Source organism: Varanus komodoensis, unplaced genomic scaffold (genome assembly GCF_004798865.1).
Source record: "Varanus komodoensis strain SLA01 unplaced genomic scaffold, ASM479886v1 scaffold26, whole genome shotgun sequence".
Lineage (NCBI taxonomy): Eukaryota > Metazoa > Chordata > Lepidosauria > Squamata > Varanidae > Varanus > Varanus komodoensis.
The window spans coordinates 7873717-7899235 of NW_025335684.1; the positions used below are offsets into that span (position 1 = coordinate 7873717).

At 41.8% G+C, this 25519-nt stretch overlaps 2 protein-coding genes across 4 annotated transcripts; one reads left to right on the forward strand and one right to left on the reverse strand.

Annotated features, from left to right (window-relative positions):
* Window positions 1-3: 3 nt before the first annotated feature.
* Window positions 4-23688, reverse strand: EIF2AK1 (eukaryotic translation initiation factor 2 alpha kinase 1). 3 transcript variants are annotated; one of them, XM_044433465.1, is made up of 15 exons: window positions 23543-23688; window positions 16606-16764; window positions 15860-15996; window positions 15232-15263; window positions 13892-13991; window positions 12563-12643; window positions 11632-11731; window positions 11025-11082; window positions 9615-9903; window positions 8237-8345; window positions 6212-6318; window positions 1902-2022; window positions 1724-1803; window positions 749-982; window positions 4-205 (listed from the first exon to the last, which is right to left on the reverse strand). In XM_044433465.1, the coding sequence occupies exons 1-15, from the start codon at window positions 23658-23660 to the stop codon at window positions 74-76; spliced, it is 1857 nt and encodes a 618-aa protein (XP_044289400.1). In that variant the 5' UTR covers window positions 23661-23688; the 3' UTR covers window positions 4-73. The 3 variants fall into 3 exon arrangements, with proteins under 3 accessions (XP_044289400.1, XP_044289402.1, XP_044289401.1); XM_044433467.1 differs by lacking the exon at window positions 23543-23688 and adding an exon at window positions 23205-23269 and having other exon boundaries at window positions 16647-16764; XM_044433466.1 differs by lacking the exon at window positions 23543-23688 and adding an exon at window positions 23205-23269.
* ANKRD61 (ankyrin repeat domain 61) lies at window positions 3550-5566 on the forward strand. Its single transcript, XM_044433470.1, has 2 exons — window positions 3550-3769; window positions 4583-5566. Exons 1-2 carry the CDS (start codon window positions 3735-3737, stop codon window positions 5478-5480), a joined length of 933 nt encoding a protein of 310 aa, XP_044289405.1. The 5' UTR covers window positions 3550-3734; the 3' UTR covers window positions 5481-5566.
* Window positions 23689-25519: the final 1831 nt, after the last annotated feature.

Genomic DNA, 25519 nt, shown 5'->3' on the forward strand with positions numbered 1-25519 from the left:
ACATGCTGGAAGACATTTTATATAAAAAACTAAAGACATCTTACATAACAGTGTTACAGCACCTTTCTCTGACTTAAACAGGAGAGCCCAATTGCTTAATTCTGTTCCTTTCATCTTTCTCTTCTAAAAGTAGCTTAACTTTTTCTTTAAGCAGCTTGATCTCTTCTTCCTGCTGCATCACCTTCTGCTGAAGGTTGTAAATGACCTAAAATAAAATGAGGGATAAAGAATGAATGCACTCACATGGACAATCGCATCTTTACAGTGAAATACTAGACATGGTATTGAAGTTAGTATGAGAGTAAAATTATGGACCTTCCCTAGTTTCTAGGACAGGAGTTGCAAGTTGCTGTTTTTGTAACCCAAGTGTACCCACTAGCAGAGGCTTTCAGTTTGGCTACATTAAATGTTATCTAGCCAGCTTGTGGACACACACAGTTCCCTTCTCCTGGCCTTTTCAATTCCACAGCTTCATTGACTGTAAATTCCAGATTTCAAACTTAGCACCTTGTACTGCCAAAGGAAGGAACATATGGAAAATTTTCTATGATCTTAATTAATACATCGTATCTTTCCAAAAAGGAATAGTGCCAAGGGCTGTGTGGACTAAACAAACACTGCCTGTACACACAACTGCTAAGAAAAAATTCTGCATTGTGAAGGCACACCACAGAGGCATTCATATCACAAATTGTAATAAAAGTCACTACCTGCCAGTTAAGAAACCAAGAGACATAGTAAAACTTACATTCGCTGTGTTGTGGAAGAGTTCGCTTTCAAGAAGTTGCCCAGCAGTTGGTCGGCGTGAGGATTCGATACTGGTGAGCAGCTTAACGTATTTTGTCTGTATTGGCCACTTCCTACTGAAAGAGAGAGGAATGTGGCTGTTCCTTAAGCCCATCAGAACTTCAGTTCTTTCCATTTCTGTTCCAAACGGCTGGAAGAGTTCTAGCAGGATTACACCCAAGCTGTACATATCTGACTACAGACAAGAAGAAAACTTCAATATTAGCATACAAAATAGTTACGTCTAAAGCTTAAGCTTTTGGGTTTAGTCTCAGGTAATGTAAATAATCCTAAATAAAACTTAACTATAGTGATGTAAAATGTCAGGGGTCACATTCTCTGAGTTCAAAGGCTCTGGTCCAAATAGAAGTGTTTTAGCTAAAGTTATTTAGGCTCGCATTAACGGAACAAAGTCTAACTTCTACTGTTTTAAGGTCATGTTTTCCAATCCAGAGACGGAACAAGGAACAGGTGTTTCCACTGCCATTCTGATGGAAGCCGCATAAAGTCCTGAAGTGGCACTCTGAGCAGCTGTCATCAGCTGCTTTGCCTCCACACACCACCTTATGTCTTCATCCTTTATAGTCAAACGGTGTGAAATCCAACAATGGTAGTTCTGTGCAGATACAATATATTGTATTCCTTACAGACCTCAAGAAAACATGACCAACAACCCTGGTGACTATTCCATGGTTGCCAAATAAGCCATTTTTATCTGTGTATGCTTGGCTCCTCATTTCTGTAATTTTCCCAAGATGAACACTTAACTTCAGTTACATAGCTGATGTCCCTTTTCAAATCAATTCTCCTAACCTCTCCCAATTAATATATTTGTTACACTAACACCCATGTCTTTGAACATGTAAGCTGAAAAATACCTCAAAGTTACCACCATGGAATATACCTTAAATGTTAATGGAGGTTGAGGTGACTGTACCTTAAAATCATAGTGAGAGCCTTGTAGCTGTTCAGGTGATGCATATAGGCAGGTACCAACTCCATGTGTATGTATTAGTTCTATGCAAAAGGAGAGAATTTGAAGATTATATTAAAAAGCTACCTGAAACTGTATTTCACACAATTCAACTCAAAACCAAATTCTGCTCTTTCACTACCATTGATTTTCTTTGGACTTAGCAGGTGTGTTGTGTCTTCCTGTATAATATCTCTGCAGGCCAGCCCAAAGTCCCCTATTTTCACATGGAGGTCAGGGCCTTGGAGAAAGATATTTCTGGGCTGTGAAAACACAAGAAAATATGCTAGTTAAAACTATTTTATACATGAAATCATGTATTTCCCCCATTCTAATCTAAAAAGAATGCTACAGCACATCCGAAGCAGAAGGGTAAAACTAAATATGAGACGGCTTGACTCCCTCAAAGAAGTCTCAGCCTTAAGCTTACAAGAGCTGAGCGGGCCAGTCCAAGCACAGCACACCGGAGGGCTTCTATTTAGAGGGTGACCATTAGAGACAACTTGACAGTACATAATCTGAAATCTAAGATACAAGCCTGCACTTAAAGCTCAGTCTAAGCATCTGCCTTTCCTTAATCCTTGCCATAAAGGGACAAACTAAACCACACTGGGAGGGGAATGCCAAGTCATTGCATCCATTTGGTGCTTGGCAAGCTGCTGAAAAGGGGACGCACGCCTCCCCGGGTAGGTGCAGGCCAGGCTCAATATGCTCACTGTCCCAGGGCTGGCCTTGCCTCTTGCAGTGTCTTGCCAAGTTCCTAAAAGAACCAGGCCCACCCTCGCCCTCTCCTACAGTCCAAGCGAGAGCCCATGGTATCATCTTCTAGTTGGTTCCAGAACCACACATTGTGTATCATAAAACAATGGTCACTTAGGCACAGGATTCCAAACACTGGCACTCTCTCCGTTCAAGGCCAGGCATTTTCTAACATGGGCAATCTAATCAGGTGTTCCTGCAGGCGGGAAAGGGACTTAACGGAGGAAAACTTAATCGAAGCCATAATGGCCAAAGATATGGCGACGCTTCAAGATTTATTACAGCCAAACTTCCAACCGATTATTGTCAAGGTAGCCATTTACATTCCTACCATGCCAAGAGATGACAGAAACCTCAAGAGCTAGACTACATGGAGTCTTTATAAAGACCTGCCTTACTAACGATTCTGTATTTATATACTGTATATCAAAAGAAGAACGAGTGCTTCTAAAGGTCTCCTCTGCATATTTAAAAATGTCCTTTCAGCATGAGTACCTAACATGACATCAGACAGACTGCCCCAGCAATCCTCCCAATGTCTACCCAGAGACAAGCCCCATGGCAACCCTGAAGATATCACAGGGCAAGCTCCACTGAGCAGAGGATTACAGCTTCACTATAAATCCTATGTTCACTTATGTAGGCGTAAGCCCTCACCAAATTTCTAGATACACACGCACAATATTGTTCAATGTAAAAATAAGACTGGGAAATGAACTTTACGCACTTACAAAACTGGCCAAAACGTTTTGAAATAATCATCTTTAAAGTTGGCCCTGTTTTTCTAAGGTATTGTAATTGTGTTCGTTCCTATACAGGGGCAGAGATGGCAAGGCGTGTGTGCAAAATAGCTATATAACGTATGCATGCATTCTCTTCAATTGGTTTTTGGTCATTATGGACTTCATATAACAGATTCCAAATCAGGCTGGAAAGCAAGTTGAATTCATTATAAATGCAGTTCAGTTCGAACACTTTTTAATTAATTGCATTTATATACTATCCTAGTAGCCCAGGGGGCTCTGGGTGGTTTACAAAACTATACTTTCAGGTATAGTTTAAGTTTCACTATCTTACCACCGCAACACGTTTAAGATATTTTACAGCAGGGATTTGCAAGTCTACTTTTGTTATTCAATACCTATTTTGTCATCTTTTCCACCCCCTGGAACCACTGTAGCAGCCAAAGCTGTCCAAGAAGTCACACAGAAGATATATGCAAAATACACAAAATGAAGATCCTGAAATGAGGTAATGTTTGACCATAGTTCATAGCCTATATATGGGTCTGGGAACCCTTTGGAGGGCAGAACTCCCGGCCTCTACCCTTACAGAAGCCTCAGGCCAACCTGCTTAGCCTGAAGGACAGAAGAGCAGCGAGAGCAGCCTTCTCTGGCTGGGCAAGGAACCCAAACTAAGGAATCTCTCTGTACTGCCCCTTTCCATGCAGACACCAAAAATGAGGCACAGGGCAGGAAAAGGTAAGATTAGGGAGATCACAGAAGCCTCTGAGTACCATTTTCCCCTGACCCAACATTTTTTATTCTCCTTTAGGGTTTTTTTTTTAAAGTTTTTTTCCTTTGCAGAAGAAGCAGCTGCAGAAGATTTTTTTTTTTAAAGATTGTTAAAATTGGGCTTTTCAGTACCATGAAATATTTGGATACAGCAGATACCAGTACCAACTTGTTTTACAATAGATTTTGAGTTATGCTAGTTGCTGTTACTAGCTTTCAGTTCAAGCTGTTATAGATTAGAACTCTCAACCAACTAAAGAGAATACTTTTTATGCAGAATCAGTTCCATGTTACATGTACACGTAACTAAATTTTCACTGTTTTTATGAATTTTAATGTTTTGGGAATTCTAATGTTCTGGGAATATGAGTTTTGTGATGGTCATCTGTCATTTTTAATACAAAGCTCCAACAAGAGGAGGGGTAAATCAAAATTGCATAATGCTACAGCACACCTAGGTTACAAACTGAGCACGATACAAGTACTGTTACATTAGAGGAAGAGGGATTACGAAGTATTTTCACCATTTATTATATCACTACCCAAACAGTCGCAGAGCTGCGAGACGCTACTTGAACATGCACTGGGGAACTGAAGGAGGCAATTATGGAAGCCATCTTTGTATCAAACTAAAAGAGAACATCAATGTGAACTGTTACCTCCTCAGCCAACATGGCCACCATCCAATACATGTAGCCCTACACATGGGATTTCACCGTGTTATACCAGACCTGGTGAAGCACGGAGCAAGAGTAAATCACCGAGATGATACTGGCCAAACTGCTCTTCACCTGGCTTCTGAAACTCTCAACCAACCAGCAATTAAACTTTTACTCCACTGCGGAGCAAACGTAAATCTCACAACAACAGGTACCGACGAAACGGCACTTCACTTAGCAGTGTGGTCTTCATCGTGCAAGGCTGCCGTCATCTTAGCCGCAGGCAGGCAATGTGTGGAGTTACTGTTACTCAATGGAGCAAATGTGCACCTGAAAAACTGGGAAGGGCATGAAGCCATTCACAGAGCTTGCCAAAGTGGCAGAGAAGACATAATTAACCTTCTACTCAGTTATGGTGCGGATGCTAACTCCTTAACGAACCAGGGAGAGACTCCGCTTTTTCTGTTCCTTGAGAAAACTATCAATATAAGAAAAACAAGACTACTGAAGAAATTGCTAAGCCTATCATATCCTCTGAAACTAGCTAATTATGAAGGTCGTCTCCCCAAAGTGCTTCAACTCTCAAGTTGTGAACATCTAAAAGACATGCTTATCCAAGTGTCTTTAGAAGTCTGGTCCTTGCAGGATATCTGCAAATTCAACATCAAGAAAATATATAGCGGAAACATGAAATACCAGCTAAAAGGAATCATACCAACCCTACTATGGAATTCCATGTATGTTCAAAAAGAGTCCTCATATGCTTCAAAAGCAAGAAATGTCTGGTGAATGAGCCCGTCAGACAGGAACAGCAGAAATGAAACACCACACACTAACCAATGAACTAATGAATAAACTTGACAGCCTTAGATTCAGCACTGGTTTTTGACAAAATCCTTATTTCTTGAATTTTCTACTAATAATTGAAAGCACTTCATTTGAGCAGAATTATTGAAAAGCATTATGGGAGGGAAATTCTACATCTAGAGATGCATAGTGACATCTGCATGTACAACAGGTTTTTTAAAATTCTGATGGTAATGACATTTCTACACTGCCCATAGCCAAATTCTCTTCTCTGGGTGGGTCAACAACATTTTAAATGACCCATCCAGAATGCAACCAGGCCTGACCCTGCTTAGTTTCCACAATTAGGCAGGATGAGGCACTTCAGGCAAAATGGAAGCTGAGGATGCCAATCGTAGGAATTGCTCCTACGACTGTAACAGAAACAGATTGCAACGTTTAAGGTGAAAGTAGGGGCTTCCATTCAAGATGAGAAAATAAAGGAAGGCGATGCATAAGGCCACTCATGTCAAAGGGTTCAACAGGCCGAGACTGCAGAAGTTTGAACACAATCGGAAAAGGGGATTTTGCACAGTACTCTGCCTAAGACCGATACTAATGCATGTGGGTGTCCTTGTGGAATTTGTGAATAAGCGTCATTTTGCAGAGAGAGAAAGGTATAAGGCATCGGTGCATGGAGGCCCAACAATGGTCTAAATATGTTTTTTACTTACTTTAATGTCCCGGTGCATGACTCCCATGCTGTGAATATAATACACTCCTTCTAGTAGCTCTTGGAAGATTTTTGATGTCCACTGATTGTCTACATGGTGATAAGGATCTTTAAAAAGAAAGTTCTTTTTCATTTTTTTGTCTAAAGACAACATGAAACATCCAGTTATGTTAACAGAAGTATGCTAAAGCAATGACAGTACGTAAATACAAGCGGGGCCGGCCAACAACGTTGCAGGATCAATTGCTCTTGTTCAGGGTTCCCCAGCCAGAGAGCCATTGTTCCCTTTCACCCCTTGCAATGACCTCTCTCAATATTTATTGTAATTATAATTAATTTCATGTCCATACTGCCTAGCAGATGAAACTTTCTGAACAGTTTACAACTGTCAGTGTTGTACAACGTCTGATCCTACCTACCTCTGACCCTAGGCCCACTCACACTGCCAGATTTATTTCCTAAACGCTTTCTGTATTTCAGCATACCTGACCCTGCCAATAGCTCTCTGCTGTGCATAGATAGTAACGTACATTCCGAGGTTGCTGAGCACATGGCGACTCTTTCAGCAAACAGGACTTTCCCCAAAGAAAAGCACATAGGTCAATACTGTTGCTATCTGCACCACAGTTGCAGTACACAAACAGGTTGTCGATGCTTGCCAGGATCCAGAGAACTATTTTAGGTACTTGTACACATGTCCAAGCACATGATGGTGATTATAATACTTTAAAAAGCAAGCATTTGTGTCATATCAACAGGCTGCAGCCAAAGCTAGAAGGGGCTTTTCTGGGACTAATCTCTAAGAAATACAAGCTACCGTGGGTACATCAGACTATTTACGTGGCTTTTTAAATTTCGGGAGCTGTGGAACGTTTTTCAATTTTGATTTGCTTTGGATTGCACCCTTAGAGCTATACAGCCAACAAAAGCACACAGCTAAGTGTTTAAAACTGGAAAGCAGACCTATGTTTAGGATTTGAGTCCGACCCGTTATAACTAGTTGCAACAATATGAGATGAGCGGTTATTCGACCGAAACTCTTTTCTCTACTTCTGAGTGGGATGCAAATTAACTTTAATGCTTCTTTTATAAAAGATTTCTCTTCCCATATGACAAACCACCTCTACAGCTAAGATGTTATGCCGTAATAGATTAAAAGATTTAATCTAATTGGGCAAGTTTTTTTTAAGTAACTTGTTCAAGGTAAATACTTAGGCAGCCAAGTCAGAATCAGGCTACTAGAACATCTATACCAAAGTGGGCAACTTCTGCACTGCAACTCCCATCGTCCCTGACAACCCAACATGCTGGCTGGGGAATTGTAGTCAAAAACACCTGGAAGTCATCAGGGTGCCCACCTTGGTCTACAATAACTGGCAGCAACTACCTACCATTTCAAATGATGGCCTTTTTCCATCATCCCCTGAAGATACCAGAGGCTGAGCCTGAAATATTTTGCAAGCAAAGCCCATACCCTGATACTGACAATATTCCCATCATGTACCACAACATGAACACTCTCTTTCCCTCTCCGACCAAGTGACAAAGGAAATCGATTATTTATTTTTCTTTATTAGATTTGCATCCTGCTCTTTTTCCTTTTTAAAGGACTCAAAGCGGCTGACATGCTCCTCCTCCTGCCATTTTATACCCACAGCAACAACCCTGTCAGGGAGGTTGGGTTGAGCGTCTGTGACCGGCCCACAGTCACCCACCCTGTTGGCTCCACAGCTGAGCAGGGACTAGGAACCAGACTGCCTGAGTCCCAGCCCCACACGCTAAACCACTACATCGCACTGGCTCTCAGTGATGGGTGTTTTGGGCAGGAGCAACAACCTGGTTCTGGATTGATGGTTATCAGTTAGGAAGGCTCATCTTGCAGCTCTGAAATACTGGCTATGATTTAAAAGTAGCACAGCTCCCTGTCGGGTACCTGGAGCACCACACATGCATGGGTACTTTGCTTGTGTGGTCACAACAATATTTCCCCTTCACTACCTGAACAAAGAATAATAATAAAACTTACTGGAAGCATCCTCTGCTCTCAAACATATCTTGTTTCTGTCAGCAATCCAGTCCCACAACGAGAGTTCACACAGCTGCATTTGGATGTGAAGCATTAGATGATACTCCATCTGAGGAAAAAGTATGAGACGGTAAAAGGTTTTTCAGTATGTCATAATGCATTTTAGACACATGCATTTTAGCATACAAAATGCATTTTTGCAGAAGACATGCACAACAATTTGTAAAAATAAAAACAGGCGAAGGATTCTCACTGATTCGTTTATCCATATTTGACTCTGTCTCACTGTCCTCAAAAGACAGCAGCAGCTTCACCCTAAGAGTTACTGCATTTTAGGTGACAGATGCTAAAAGTGTGTGTTTTTATTCTGGCTCCTGAATACAGCAAAGAACAGATGTAAAGTCTGATGGGAGCTTTCAAGAAATTTGCCATGGGGACAAGTATGAGAGCAGCAATTGAACGCCCTGACTCCCCAAAGAACTACACCTCCCATCAGCCCCACCCAACATAAGCAAAAGAGATCAGTGATGGGAGTCACAGTCCAAAATACCTTGAGGGCACCAGTTGGGGAAGAATGCATTAAGCCAAAGGGAAAAGGAGACACCAGCTTAGCATTTTCTCATTATCAAATGTTTACAGTGTTGTTCCGCTCACAGGGTTTTTCAAATGGGCTGCAAATATCACACACACAATTCAAAATGATAACTGCACCTTATGCATGCCAACTCAGAGATAAATTTCACTAGGATTCTAGGATTGCAAGTTCTCAGGGAGACAGCCTACACATCTGCACTTGAAGTAGCTCCATGAAGCTCAGGGGATTGTACTTCCAAGTAAGCACCTGGGTGGTGCAGGTATAAGGTCCAGCCATTGCATACAAGCACAAAATATTGCTCATATGCAAGGATAAAATATTAATAACACACTATTGATATCAGGGGGTTATTAATATTATTATGTTTGGGTTATTAGTATAATAACTTATGGAATAATTGTTGTAAGTCGTCCAGAGACGTGTAGTGATTGGACAGGTTAGAAATACCCAAATAAAACAAAACAAATATTTACATCCCACTGAAGTTCACCTTATTTTCATCAGCCTTGGTTTCAATTTATAAAACAGACTCAAAATAACTGTTGACATCTGAGCACATTCAGCATCCCTCCGACTTCAGAAGGTTTCTGATATACCTACACACAACTCTTGCGAAAGGTTCACCATCTTTCCTGACTTGGATAAAACAATGCCAGGGGCTCCATTTGCAAAAACAGGTGTATTTATCTATTCGACTGCATAAGTTGCTTAAAGCTGTGCATGATCAGAGGCAGAGATACTTAAAATACATTTAAATTTAAAATAGGTAAAATTTGCACTTACTGCACAGTGCTGCTGTAGAGACCTCCCTTTCAGTGAATGGTTGTCTTTGCTACAGGAATCATTTGTGATAATGTTGTGTCTCTCATTATTGCAATGAAGCAGAACAGAGGGGTGATTTTCACCATTCCTTGAGCCACTAGTCGAGTCATTAACGGAGCAACTTTCATGTGACCCCGCACAGGAATTTGTTTTATTTCCTTGACCATCTCTGTCAACCGAATCTTCAGAAGTGAGGTCAGCAAATACAATGGAACTGCTGTCTTCCATGTCTTGGATGGAGTGCTGATCCCTGCAAGAAATTTAAGGGTGGGCCCAAAGAACTGTGAGCAGAAGTGAAAACTGCTACCAGCGCTGTTCCTTCAATGCGGGCGCCAGAATGTGCCCAATAATCCGCACAACGCAATCCTAGAGCTTCTGATCATTCCCTCTGTTTCTGATGCTCAGATGTGAGTGCCATTGTTTATGGAGCCAAAATGGTGCCACCCATGTGCAAAGGGAAATGTCATCAGGCTTGGGGGATTACCAAGGTGTACGGAAGTATAAAAATTTAGATGAAAATCTTGAGGGGTGTTAAACAGTTGTTCACTGTGCATGGAATGCTGGCAGACTGGAGCAGGCAAGAAGTCTAGGAAACCAGGGGAACTGAATAGAGCATTTGGGAAAAGTGAAGGAACAGAGAAACCTCCACACTGCATCTCTGTGACTACGTGTAAAGTTCTATAGTAGTTCTCATCTCTCTGCCTGGACAAGAATGTAGAAGTGGACAGTGACTTCACTGGACCAACTAGGTCTTAGCTGGGAAGATTACACTTAGTTAGGGAATAAGCTAGTCATGGACTGCTACTCCAATGCCTGCCAAACCTGGAGAAAGCAGTGTTTTCCAGGGATGTTTAGTGTGGTATAAGAATCCAACAGCTCCCACTGAAAGAGAGTGCAAGTTTCTCCTTAAGGAAGCAAATGCTGAGATTAGGTATCTTCTGAGATCGTGAAGACTATTTTTCAGTTGACTAGTTTTTTTCCATTGATTAGTTTTTACCCTTGTATATCGCCAACTACCTGCTAGTCTAACAGTTGTTAGAAGCTTCGTAAGATTAAAAAACAGCCTGCAAAGTATTCTGCCATGAAATAGCTTGGCATTTCTATTTTGTATCTATACAACAAAAAGTAAATAAAATACACTGGACCCAATGCAGAGAAGCTGAGGTGTGCTAAAGTCATTGAAATCCATGGGTCTTAACACAGTTGTAACTGACTTGTTCTTGTGATTTCAGTGGGACTTGAGCACAACTAAATGCTATCTGGATTGGGCTCACAAACTATAATCTAATGTATATTTGAGTTTTACCATCTAGGGTTGTTATTTGTAAAAGACTGAAGGAGATAGTTCTTGCTGAATATCAGAATACATACTCGGAATATCCTTCAGTGGAAGACATTTTGAGTGATGGCAAATTCAAGTTTCTCTCATCTACAATTGAAGAGAAATATGACATTTTATAAAGACAGGCTAAAATGTCTCATTGGCTAACTGTAACATTGTACCTTAATCATAAAGTTACTTAACTTTCTCAGCATGCAGGCAAGTTAAATCACAGTAATCAATAAGCACACATTATTCAAATGTTACTTGCATTAACTTTAGATAATTATTAAGGCAAGAACCTTCACGAAGGCACTCCTACATGCATTCTTTCAAAACATATATTAGTACCAACAGAACAGCACAAACTTTCCCACAGCCAACATCCCAAGAAGCTATACAATAACAGTATATTAATTATTCTTATTTTAGCCCCTTTCATAATCATTTCTAACACCAGAGCTGCCTTTTTCAATGCCAAAACAGCACTGGTGGCATTTACAGAAAGTTGTTTTTTGGTTTTGTTTTTTAACCTTGACCTCAAAATCCTTTCCTCTGGACAGCCTCAGGCAATTCCAGATTCATTCAGGTATTAATTCCTTTGCAATATGTGGTGAATGACACGTGGGTGCCATGAAAAGGACAAGAGCTACTCCCCTTTTTGGTATCCTGGTTGAACATGTTCCATCCAAGCGGTGTGGTATCCCACAATATTAGGATGCTGCAGCCCAGCCAACACTTTCACTTCTCGTAATACCTACAAAAAGACCAAAGAGAATATCTCTTCATAAGCCAGTGTCTACTGGACTTGGGATAGCTGAAGAACTCTTTGTCTGACATAAAACCAGAAGTGCATCTCATTGTTAAAAACGCCCACCCCCAGTGGTATAATTCTTGCAATCTGGGCTAACCATTCAGTTGCCCAGTGCTTGTTATCCAAGTCGCAGGTCCCAGGTTCAGTCTGCAGTACTGTCAGGCAGTAAGTGATGGCAAAAACCCCTGGCGAACTGACTCCACTCAGAGTGGAAAATATCCCAGTTTGGCATAAGGCAGTTTCCGAAACTTCCTTTTAAATTCAGAGTATTTAAGTACTTGCCTTCCGCTGAGCACATCCTCTATGCCCAAAGCCAACACAACTCAGTCCCAACACATTATAAAATCTCAGACTCTCAGCCCAACCTACCCCACAGGGTTGTTGTTGTGGGGATAAGATGGAGGAGGAGAAATGATGTAAGCTGCCTTGAGCCCTTTGTAGGAAAAAGGCAGGCTATAAATTGAAAAATAAATTGAAAAATTCTGGAACTGTGGCTTTTTAAAAAGCCATTTGTAACTTTAAAATAGTGAGGAGGAAATGTAGGAACATAGATGTTACATCAACCACTCATTTTACCAAACGAGAAACACACACACACACACACACACACACACACACACACTGCACTTGACTCTAGCATCAAGGTTTCTGCTTATTATCATAAAAGGCAGGAATTATGTTTACCATAAAGATCATATCAAAAACAGCTACAATGAGTCATGAGCCTCCACAGGGCAAGTAACATACCTAAATAGGTGTAAAATAAATGCATACCTTCATACAATCTCTTTTGGTAGCCTTCTTAATAAGAATTTTTTTAATTGCATAGAACTGTCCATCTAGCTTGTTTCTGACCTGAAAGCAAATGAAGAACACCAACTAGCATAAACCATCCATCCTGCAACAGAAAAGTACAACAAAGTACAACACAACAAAAAAGCTGTTTTGAGCAGCCAGTATAAGGAGGTGAAAACACAAATACGATTATCAATTTATCTGCATCTTGAGGTAACAAGGTAAAGTTTTAGCATATTAGTTTGCAAGCTAAAACTCTCTGGATGAGTCACAAAACAGGGAAGACAAGATTATATGCAGTTCAGGTAATCAGAAAAATTGTGGGAATGGGAAGGTCATGCACTCAGTCAGAGCAGTATCCACGACAAAGCACGGTTGTGTTCTATTGAAAACGTGCTTTATACAGTGGGGACATACAATCTTTATTTCCCCGAAGGCCATGCTGGGTGTCTGCCAGGGGATGCAAGTTTGCACACAAACACAATATACACTAACATTCATTAACTCGCATGCACATGTGCAGATGTGTAAGCAAACACACACACTGCAGCAGAAGGGACTCTGCAGTGACCTCCATGCTCCAGCCACGCTCCAGCCAGTCTGACCTGATCGCTGCTTTTTGACTGCTGTTAGAAGCAAATTAAGCAGTGATGCTGACCGCTTCGGGTCACTGGGGGAAGGAGGAGGAGGCTGAAGCTCTCTACCCAATCCAGCCAACCTGACCTGACCACTGATTCACCATTCTAATTTCTAGTCTCACTAATTAACCACACACTGGTAACCTCTCTTTTGGATTACTGCAAAGCAGTCAATGTGGAATCAGTCCCTTGGAAACAGTCGACAGGCTCAAAATAGGGCTGTGGAATTGTTAATTGGGACTGGCATATAAGGTCATATTACATCTGTGTTTTATAATGCACATTGGCTGACAGCTCATTTGCTGGCCCAACTCAAAAGTGCTTTTTTAATTCATCTACAAAGGCCTGAAGAATTTAGGGCCAGGTTACTGGAAAGATTGTCTCTTGCCATAAATACCTGCCCAAACCCTAGGCTCTTCTGTACAGGTACTTCTCCAGAAGCCCCCAGTAAAGGAGGTAAGGCAAATGGTAACTAAGGAGAAGGCCTTTCTGGTAGTGCCCCCTCTTCATCTTATAGAGCGAAAAATACGGTACATTACTTCTATACAAAAATAAATCCCAGTGAGTTTAATGAGGATTACTCTCAGGTAGTAGGGAAAAGATTTGCAATTACTTAATCTCCATCACAATAAACAATAATTACAAAACTGTTGATATAGATTAAACATACCTTGTACACTGTACCATATCCCCCTTTTCCGAGCCTTGACACCTCATCAAATTCATTAATGTAGCGAGATGTCTGTGCTTCAAAGAGATTTTCATTTTGCCTAGGGTTTAAATAAAAAGAAGCAGATTATCAACTCTAACAAAATATGTAAAATGTTAGTAAATGTGCCACAAATAAAGAATTAGAAAGATCAAATGTGTAACTTTCAGTCATGGGTATGAAAGCAACTTGGGAAAACAATATGGATGTTCAAGTGACAAAAAACGGCTAGAGTAGAATTCCCCAACCCAATGCCTGCCAGGTATACTGATTACAACTCCAATCATCCCCATACAGCATGGCTATATTAAGATGATGGGAGTTGTAGTCCAATATATCTGAAGACTGGAACACATTGCAGACGTTGTGCAATACTGGATGAGAGTTGAATCATCTCCCTACCCTTCCACACTTTCAATTACATTTTCCATGGCTATTTTTCATTTTAAAAAAGGTTGGAAAATTAATTTTATATTGCATGTTGCTTAACCCCTCCCCCACAAAATCTGGAAGGTAATACAAAGTAATGCAGCACAGAAAGCAGTAAGATATATTAGAAATAAGGTCCCTTCTCCATTTAGCCAAATTTTACAAGGTTAAAGGGACATATACATTCATTCAGAATCAGAAATATACAAACAGTTCTTAATTTTCTAATACTTCTACTCTAGGTGTACCAGTACTGAAGAGCTGGCAACAAAAGACAAAGTTTTGCTTCAATCCCATAGGGACCTTTTAACGCATGATAAAGTGGATTTTTCACAGGCAGCAATTGTACCACAAATTACCATATAGAAAAGTTAATAAAACCTCAGTTGTGTACATGTGGATAGTTGAGAGCTAAAAACCAGGAAGTGCTACAAGATATGCAAGGAGTTCTACGCATGGTGGTTTTGTTTTTTTAAACAGCATCAGTGAGATGCTGCCACGATCAAAACGTGTTTTCAGGTACTGGCCTGCTCTTGACCCCCACTGCCTGCTGCCACCATTTTAAACAAAACAGAGTTCCTTGAATTCAGATATAGCTGGAAATAGTGCACAGTTTTGAAACTGAACACAGAAGTTTTTAATCTCCACTTCTGATTCCCAAGGCTCATTAGAAGGCTTTAAAATGGGATTTGGCTAATCTGGTTCTAATCACCATTTTATATTTGCAACACAGAGACTTCCATCTACAACGCTAGCCATTTATCCCTAGTGAGCTCAATGGAACCTATTTCTGAGTCAGCATGCTGAGCAAAATACACACAGCCCTACATGCAACTGGTTCAAACATTTATTGCAGTGTTTTGAAAACGTACCTGTTTGAGTAAGAATCGCCATTTCCCAACTCCTACAAGAACAACAAAAGAAACAAACGATTTTATGACATTCATGGCTGAATCATGGATTCAATGTCCAAACTAGTGCAACATGTTTGAAAAGCAGCTAGCCGTTTTTTTAGAGACACAAAATGAAACGAGACCACAAAAATCAGTAGCATCCCTGCAGTTGCCTATTTTCATTACCTTAAATAGAACTTCCCAGTTAGAATGCTTCAAATACACTGGCTTGTTTTACACAGCATGGCCGAATTTATCCACGGAGCTGTTTCGTGGTGATGGGCTTGTGGCTTGCTGTGTCATGCAAACCCAGGCAAGCAGGCACACTCAAACAACCCCTGCTGCCTGGATTAGCAAAGCAAGCTGGGCACAGAGCTCGATGCTACAGATGAATTAAGCCATGGTGGAGCATCATGACACAAAGATCCCCAGGGGCTTGGATCTGGCAGCGTCTCGCAGTGCATCTGCTGAGGGGGAGGGGGAGATCTCCGGCACATACCCAGAGGCTTCCAATTCTCCCTCCACAGAGCTGTAAACTCCCAGGCTGTATCAAACTTTTTTTATGTTAATGCTGGGAAGCAGAAATAAAGGGTTAGAATAAGCCTACCTCTTTGAGTATTTGTTTGTTAGCTGCTCTCATTAATGCAGCAATGGCCCGATTATGTTGCAGTCTCAGGCTACTGAATTCTTCACAGACAGCAAAATCCGAAAGCAAGTGCATTTCAGTAAACATCTTGCACAATACTGTTAAGAAGGAATGGAGAGAAAGAAGTATTTTAAAAGATGAGGATTAATCTTTGGACAACATGAACATAATTAAAATGGCATCATTTTTCATAACCAATTTCTACTGAAATTGTATTTTTACTCTTAGGGCACATTTTTAGAGCAAATGACTCCTCAAGGAGGCCTCCAAAATAAAACATTACTGTCAGATAGAAAAACCAGTGATAATAATAAGCAAACCTCCAGGCTACCCAAAATCCAAGAAATAGTTGCAGCTTAAAATAAATCAGCAGTTCCACAAAACAGAACTCAAGGAAAAAAAACACTTTTGTAATAATTGACACTGCATAACAAGCAATACCCTCTGTCAACTGAAATGGTTTGGCAACACATACAAGTATTACATCCAACTGAGCTGGAGTATATATGGACAACATTCAGAGCTAAAATACCCAAACTCACAAGATCTTTTTAATGCTCAGACGGACTGTGGTGTGTTTCAGAATTCCTCTCCGCACATTCTTGCTGCCCAAATCTAGATCTGAACTGCTAAGAGGTTACAACTAAAACTTTTGGAAGTGAGAACCATCACCCTACCATGCAAGGTCAATTCAAGTTCTTACTAACATTGAAACAATCGTCTGGACCGTGTAGGATTTTGTGCATACATGTGGCAAAGATGTTGCAGCAAAGAAACAAGCAGGAGCTGGTTGGCAAATGAAGACGTGATATTCTTTAGTTTCTGAGAACCATTTGTGCCTCGGAACTCTTCAGGCCAATCAGAATCTGAAAAAGAATGGGCAAAATTTAAAGTTGAAAAGCAGGTTTACAACTTTCCTGAAAAGATGCAAACCTAAAATTAAGCAACAATGATCCTTTAAAAAAAAAAAATCTAAACAGTCTTTCCTACAGAATGAGAGTGCTATCTAATTCCTAGCTATGGTTAAAATAGTATGCAAGATCCTTGTTGATTCTTTAGTCTCATGAAAAGCTCAGTGGGCAGCCTGATCTCTAAATAAGGCCCACTGATTTCAATGGAACTCATTCCCAAGTGTATCTGCATATGATGGCAAGCTAAATGTTGAACATTTACAAACTGGAAAATTAATATTTTAACAAGATATGCTACTGTGAACATATACCTATCCTAATATGCTAAACATGAATGCATTAGTATATTTGCTATGTACTAATATAGTGGTCTTTATGTAACAAAAAAGGCACCTTCCACACAAAAAGAGGAAATATCGGGCTTGGAGGAATCCCAACACTCACAGAAGGACAAAAAAGCCTTAGAAAACAAATCCTAAAGGGATGGAGACCCAAAGCAGCCCAGTGAGAACTGAGCATGTTCAGTGTGCAAGGAATGCTAACACTTGCAGGGAGAAAAAGAGAATCAGGGCAGGGGGAAGAATGGAATGGAATATCATGAAAAAGAGTTTGGCTGGCTGGCATCCAGGAGAGGAGCACTCCACACAATATCACATTGCAAATTATATATGAAGTACGTAACAATCATTTTCAGAACATTAACAGTAATATCAAAGATCAGTCTTGTGTTCCTCAGGCTAGTGCTTAAATATAACTGAAAAGAAATGGCTTGTGGGTAAATGTATGGAATTTCATGCAGGTGGGAAAGGGGGCTGGCAGAGAAGCGACAGAGGGCAGCATCTCTCATCTGCGGTGACCACAGAAATAAAGCAGAATGCTGTGAATGCCCTTTTTTAACCTGAGAGGGTAAAATCAAACAGAACTGATAGGAGTATTCAAAATGGCAGCAGAGAAGAAGAAGAAAACAAAAGGGGACATCAAAGAAAAGGTAAGAACAAAAGACAATTAAATTCGAAAAATTAAAATGTTGAAAGTTTTCTCTTTTGTGCAAAAGCCTAACTCACAAACTGCTCTCATAAGTATAATGCTAAATATAAAATAAAGATAATAGACAGCATGTGTAACTGTGTCCATGCCAAAAATTTCCTGTGTGCAAAAGGAAAATATGCTCCAGCAGAGTCTGCTTTCTAACGTGTGAGAATTCCATCGGCAGAGACCTAGAAGAACATTCAAAGATGCCACACCTTTCAATTATGAAGTGGTATGGCAGCAAAATATCTGCAGTATATGTTGTGTTGAGCATATTTACTGACACTGTTAAACATTAGTAATTTATTTGGACACACACAATAAAAACATACATTCTAAAACCCATGTAAATAAGATTAAAACTTCCCAACAACACAAATGCTTAAAAGTCATCAGTTAAAAGCTGCTCAGCTGAAATTAAGCCTCAAAATTACTTAAAAACACAGCAAAACTGCCAAAAATACCCAGAAAAGGTCTCAGAGAATAAACAGATCTTTGCCTGGTGCTGAAAAGATAACTAATGACATAAGGCAAGTCTTTCCAATTAAGATATTTCATAAATGGCACCACTACAGAAAACACCAGAGCCATTCTCAGTATTTCTGCACCCAAGGGGAAGCAAAGCAGAATCTAATTAGGATCTGAGGTTTTGGCTAGAAATATATAGGAAAAAGTGTTCCTTGAGATGCTGGTCCTATTTGCACACGATGGTGCCCCAGAGGCTCCCCCACCAACATTCTCAGTTGTGTTCTCACAGCCCAATTGCTTCTTTTTGCTCTTCCTCCAAACAGGAATGGCTAAATAAGCTGGGATTGCTCCTACCCATATAGGTTGTTCACTGTGATGTCTAAACCTGTGATGTCTAAACTCTGATGTCTCTCCTCTAACAAACCAAGGTTGGAACCCAACGCTCTGGGTTGCAGTTGGTACAACTGTAACCTCAAGAGCCTTACAGGTTAAAACCCGCACTTTGAATTAATTAGGTGCTGCAGACAGCCCAGCGATGAGTCATAGTCCCTGCCCATGAGACAGATAAGACAAGGATGAGGAAGCAAAGCCGAACTGACAAATGGGGCAAAAGATGAGAGATTAAACTGTGTGGCAACAGGCAAGATGAAGCTAAAGTGGCTTAGTATGTCACCTACGCCCCAGTACTACTAGACAAGGTGGTAGATACAGGTAGTACTTTAACCCGCAAGCAGGTAAGTCAGAGGGAGGCAAATGGTGGCCACAGTCACTCGTGTGTGCTTCCTTGGCAACACTCACTGAGATACCCCACCCCTTCCAATTGTCCGTCCTGCCCCCCCCACACACCCACCCACCCACCCACACGCACACACGCTTACAGACCTTTTACTAGCAGCTGGGATTGCTTCGAAACAGGCGAGAGCCTTTTGGTGCTGCCATCTTAATTCCCCATGAATGCGTCCAAACAGGTTAGTTCAGTGACTAGCCATGGCCACTCATTTTATGGTTGTGACCAGGAGTTTCTCAAATCTCTAAATGTCCCCATGGGTCCAAAAGATCGATAGCCCCTAGAATGGTGGTGCCTATAAAGGAATGCTGCTCTATAGAAACCAACCACACAGTCCTTACACGTGAAAAACTAGCATGGCAAACGGAAGGCCAGGGAAAGGGACTCATTCCAGCAAAGGGATCACCCATTTTGATTGACCTTGGTAGTCAACAGGGTGGATAAAAAGCAATCATTTTTTAAAATAAAAAAAATCAGATTTTTAAAATTTAAATTGTTTTATTTAAATTGATTTTTTAAATAAAATGTTTTCTGAGGAAAAATCTACCTAAAGATAGTTTTCTATTTAAGCTATAGTCCAAAGGTTATTTAGCATGAAATATGCACTAGTTTTAATTACTTAGCATGACCCAATGTTTAAATTTTTGGTAATTGAATTCTGTTAATCCATTTGCAATGTCACATGCTCCTCCAGAGGTTTCTGCAGGATTATTGGGCGTTTTTTTCATCTAAAAGATTTTATCACAGATGCTTGGTATTACAGTTCTCAGAGCTGTGAATGTGTGTCTACAGAGATCACATGCCTCTTCTTCACAGCAAAAATGTTATAAAATAAACATAGAGTTGAGAAAAAGACCTTAATCCCATTGTTCCTTTGCAAATCTATGTACGCAGAATCAACCTCTTACCTCTTAACTGCTAAGTTTCAAAAAAATCCATGAATAGAATAAGATTTTTGGAACAGAGTAGATCTGCACAATAAGCTAAGTGTGTGTGGGGGGGTAAGCAGAAAAAAATAAAGTTTGAGCAGAATACTCCACAAGTCTTTGGATCTTTTTGTGTATAACCTGTTTATCGTGTTATTCTTTCCCCAGAGGAGGAAACCAATAATGGCAGCAGGCCGCAAGAGACCTAGTTTTGGAATACTTCAATGAAGTTTGTGTACCTACAGGTAAGGCAAGCATGCATGTCAATTAAGTAGAAAAACATGATTTAAATCTAGTCTTACTGACGAGTGATTTGAATCGTGATTTAAACTAATTTAACTCAATTCCCCCCTACTAAGAAGTGACATACAACTATGCAAAGCAACCAACATTATGACGAGCTTATAATGCTTGCCATAAAATGGTGAAACTGCAGATCCCTGCTCCTCAACATTCTTTTCTTTTTTAAAAAAAGAGAGGAATATTTCTGGAAGGTGGGATGCAAGCCGCTGCAACATGAAGCGGAACAATCCTGAGAAAAAGCTGCCAATCCTGGAAACTGGGCCTAAATCTGCATAGCCTGCTGCAACATGTAACGATGCACAAAATTTCCAAAAAGACTCTATTTCATCCACCAGGAGATGAGGCACAAGGAAATTCCTTACTGATGGCTAAGGCACTGTGAAAGTGCAGAAACACTGTGGAACAATAAGGTGACTCCTCAGAGTCCCTTGTGCATAAAAATAGCCTTTTTTTCAAGATTATGTGCATATTCCTCTCTCCCCAAGTTACCCTCACTATTACCCCTTGAAGTAGGCAAGGTTGAGAGATACGGAGGGACACAGTCACCTTGTGAACACCATGGCTGACCAGGGACTTGAAACTGGGCCATGCTCTGGCACATTAACCACTACACTGCACTGGCTGTCCTATGTAGTCATACATGTTCTGATCTTGTTTTATGAAATACTGTGGAACATCCTGGTTTTAAGCCTATAGTTAATGGAGCACATTAAAATGCAAGACCCAAGTATTATTGGTGAAAAGCCACAGCCTCCTAATTTGCAAGAATAGAGAGATGATACGTTCTTTTTGTTATGTACAAAAGTTTATAGACATTATTATGCAGTCTACTCACAAGCAATGCATGCATTTTTAAACAGTTGCCCACTGTTACTTATCTGTAAACCATTACTGTTTCACTCAGCTGACTGCTGTTTATACTGCCTTCTATAATGCAAACGAGGATATAAATATTTTAAGGAACAATAAAATAGAATTTAAAAATACATAAAGGTGGTAATTTGACCTGCATATTTTTATAGATGAGAAATAATGCTATCCTAGTAGAAATGCCTCATAGTAAGGAATTAATATTTTTGTGTAAAGAAAATTCAGAGGGATCCAAAGGGTTGCTTGATAGTGCTATTTATGTTATGCTACCAAAAATCAGCGTTTGTTCAACATCAACAATACTTGCTAATGCAACTCAGTCTTCATTTGAAACTTCCCATAGTGTTCTGAACTTACATGAATGTAAAACTGCTTAATAAGTGCACTGCAGTTTCTCTGTAGCAATCTCATAATGTTTAAAGAAGGCTTAACAAAAAAGTGGAAAAAGGTAAAGGAATGATGACTGAAATCCTGAAAGGTACAAAAAGGTAAAGGAACAATGACTGAATAGGGATCACCTACAGTACCTATCCCAAACTTGGAGGCCTCCAGAGGTTTTAGACAATTCCCATCAGCACGGCCAATGCTCAGGGGCGGGGGACGCTATAGCCCAAGCCTTTCTGACTGCACCAGGTTGGAGAAGATTAGTCTACAGATATTATATGAATATTTTCTTGCTTTTCCCCAAGGTAAAGAAACTGCTTTTTAATAAGCATAACCATGGAGGTATAAAAAGTATGGCTTCGAGCAGTGAAAGGAAGGGAAGCTGATGCAATTGAATAACAGCCAGAGAAACAATCACGGGATGGTAGGAATGATGAAACTGCCCCCTAATTGAACTGCTTGAAGGTGAAGAACAGTGACCCAATGATGTCTCTGTACAGTCATGCAGATTAATTCCCCAGCTCCTAACACCTGACTCTTCTACCTTCACTAACTACAGTATTTATTTACAGAGTTAATATTTCTGGAAAGGATTGAAAGCAGAAACTATCCCCAGCAGCAAGCACTGTTGAAAACACTTAGATAAAAAGGATTAAAATGCCCACTAACTGTTAACTACCACTTGCATATTATGACATTCCCATTCACTGACAGGTTATTTTAATTGCATAGCCCTTGGCAAGTTCTTGTCCACCACGGCATTAAAATCATCCTAGCAGCTAAAAAATTTATGACAAGTCTCAATGATGCAATGCACAAAGGAGCTTACTTGTCTAGAATTTAGAAAAATATTTTTTTCCTGCTAGACCCAAAGCAACAGCAGTTACATCTGTGTACTCCTGTTTGTAAATCCTAAACCAAGGTATTATCCATCCAGTGCTTAATTTGTTGCTTTAGAGAACCACTGCGGGGAACTTTTTCACACCCTGGGATATTTAAAAGGTATCCCCTATCTGCCTACAAGTTTAAGTTTGTAGACTCCATCCTTCCAGCCAAAACTATACAAGTGATTAAGCAGTTCCTGGACCACACCACTTCAGGACTTGATGCATGTTGTATGTCAGTGCTACACAATGAAACACTGCTTTCATGGATAAGACTAAAAGGTCAGAGAGAAGAAGGCTTCAGCCTAGCTTTCCCCTCTGGCATGCTATTCAAAGGTACAAAGCCCTTTCCTGCAGTGGTACAGTCCAGGAAAAGCTTTCACATGTTCTGCTTCATGTGTAAACGTCATGGCCCAAGCTCATTGCAACATAAGCTTTCTCTATCATGTGGGAATAAGTCCCACGTGAATGTATATAAACATACATAGGAGCAGGCCCACAAGTCTCTTGTAATGAGCAGGCGGAGAAAAAAGAACTCATAGCGCCTATTAGATTCTCTTATTAGGGGCAGCAATGGGCAAATTACACTTTATTAAATGTAATTTGCCTCCACTTTCCTCCCCATCTATTTGCTAAGTCCCCTGAGCCATTTTTTTTTCTTAGATCGCAACTCCCTCGGGGCAGAGACCGTTCTGTGCTCCTTGAAGCAACCCTGCACGTTGACACTAGAATATACTGTTTTACCTGGAAAGTCTCCATTTCAGCCCAGGAAGCTTGCAAAAAATTTTGAATATTCAGCAAACCAGTGAGAACGTGGTCTGTGGGGTTATAAGCCCCCCAGAGCGTCGGCTATTAGACGGTATATCAATGCAGCGATTTTTTAAAAAGTCTCGTTTTGAATGCAACCTTAAACTCGCTTGCTGGCCCTACAAGCAGCAACAGGGCTCACTTCCACGGAGACCCATTTAGGACAGGGCTGTGCACGCCTACTTCCTCCCACCGACCCCGTTTCAAGCCCCGCTCGCCATACAAAGGAGCGGGCGGGAGACTCTCCAGGCGCCCGCAGCCCCGCGACAACGCACCGTCGAACTGCGGCTCCGTCCCCTCGTCGTCGAGGAACTCGATGGCCGGAGGAGGCCGCGCCTCCTCGGCCTCCCGCGGCCGCTGCTGGCCCGGCGCGCCCGCCGGCCCCCGCCACATGACCGCGCGCTCCCCTCGCTCCTTCTCCGCCTCAGCTTGGCGCGAGCGCCGCGCGGCCTGGCGGGCAGGCGGGCGGGCGGGCGGTCCTGGGCGAGGGCGGCGCAGGGGAAGGAAGGGGGCGGGCCGCCCGGCCGGGCCGCTTCTCCCGCCAGGCCCTCGCGAGGCCCGGCGGCGCCCCCTGGCTCTGCCCGGGCGCCTCTCGCTCGGCGCGGCCGCCCAGCAGCAGCAGCAGCAGCAGCAGCGGAGCGGCCTCCCGCGCGCTTGCTCCCTCGGCGGCGCCGGGCCCTCGCGCTGGCGCCCGGGCCTCGCGGAGGCCGTTCAGCGCCCACCCTGCTCAGAGAGGTCCCGGGGAGCTTGGCGGCATCCGGCCCCCGCTGGACGAGCTGCCCTTGGTGCGGGCTTCTCCAGCCGCCTTCACGGCCCTGGGTTCCTTCTGCCTGAGGCTTTTTTCCTGGAACCGAATTCACAGCTTTTTTCCTTCCTCATACATCCCTTTTTTTACAAATGGGGTGTCCCTGGGAGACAGGAGCCTTGAAACAAACATAGTGACCCGAGAGCACACCCGCAAATGTACTGTCATTTATTTATTAAATTTATATCCTGCTCATTCTCCCGCTCTCAAGCTTATCCCCACAACAACATCCCTGTGAGGCAGGTTGGGCCAAGAGTCTGTGACTGGGCCAAAGTGACCCCGTTGGCTCCATGGCTGAGCGGGGACTTGAACCCGGATCGCCTGAGTCCTATTTCTGTGCTCTTAACCTGACTCACATTGACTCTCTTTCTTCCCCCATGTGGGCCCAAGCCTCTCTTTGCAATACCGAACACCACCCCAGCAGTGATGTCCTTCGAGTTGAAGCTCAAGGTCAAGGCCTTGGGCCCCTTTGGCCAGGGAGATCAAACTGGTCAGTGTGGATCTGGTGTGACCAAACTATTAGGGTTGACTCTGCCTGCCACCACATCCTTTTAAGTGCTGACTCAAGCATTTTTGGAGATGCAGGCAAGATATCCTCAATGCCCCTCTCCAGTGGGGGCACCCACTCACCTTCATTGTTACCAACTATTTTTCTTTTAGAGCATTGTTATCTGTTTGACAGGCAAAGAGAAACAGTGAGGAAGCAGCTAGCATGGCCTGAGTGCTCTGCCTTCTCGTCACCACCATTGACTCACTGCTATACGTAAGAAGTGAGAGAAGAAGGCTGAGGCCCCACCAGGATATGTTCTTTCTTGGCACTACTGATCTCCCCCCCCCCAGCCCCCACTAAACCTGTTTACCAAGATTGCCCTCACAACTTTGGAGAAGCAGCAAGCATAGTTCTTTCTGCACAGGCTATGAAACGGGGCAGGATGCTAGCTAAGTACGGATCCCTAGATCTGAGGATAGAGCTGCATTCCAATCTTCGATCTGAAAATCCCCCAAATTCCATGGCTCTTTAGATACTGTCCAGGGTCTACACCATTGCTCTGTAAAATATGTATGTTGTTCTTCACCAAAATGGTGCTTGTTCCCTTTGGCAGCAGGTCACCTGAAGCAAACTCCACTTTATTCTTGTAGTCATGATAAGGCTATCATTTAAGTGAGTTTAAAATGCGAAACTGCATCTGCTCAGAGCATTTCTTCTTTGATCAGGAACTGCAAGCAGGTTTGGGTATATGTATTAGGAATGTAGAAGTAGTTGTAAAACACGAGCCAGATGGGGGAGAAAAGGCAATAGAATTTTGCAATTACCTTGTCTCTGATTCATATGGGAACATGCACATTAAAACGACTAAAGAGAAAAATAGTTAAACATAATTTACTGAGAAATACTGGTAATAAATTCCCCAAAAGTCTGCTAAAGCAGCGGAGGGCACAATCCTAT

Excerpts from the sequence above, each read along its gene's own strand:
- ANKRD61 (XM_044433470.1), top strand. The coding sequence starts at position 3,735 with ATGCAAAATACACAAAATGAAGATCCTGAAATGAG. Across the intron at positions 3,770-4,582 it reads AATGAAGATCCTGAAATGAG|TCGCAGAGCTGCGAGACGCT; the intron begins GTAATGTTTGAC and ends CTACCCAAACAG.
- EIF2AK1 (XM_044433465.1), bottom strand. The coding sequence starts at position 23,660 with ATGTGGCGGGGGCCGGCGGGCGCGCCGGGCCAGCAGCGGCCGCGGGAG. Across the intron at positions 12,644-13,891 it reads GATATGGTACAGTGTACAAG|GTCAGAAACAAGCTAGATGG; the intron begins GTATGTTTAATC and ends ATTTGCTTTCAG. Across the intron at positions 8,346-9,614 it reads CTCTACAGCAGCACTGTGCA|ATGGAGTATCATCTAATGCT; the intron begins GTAAGTGCAAAT and ends CTTTTTCCTCAG.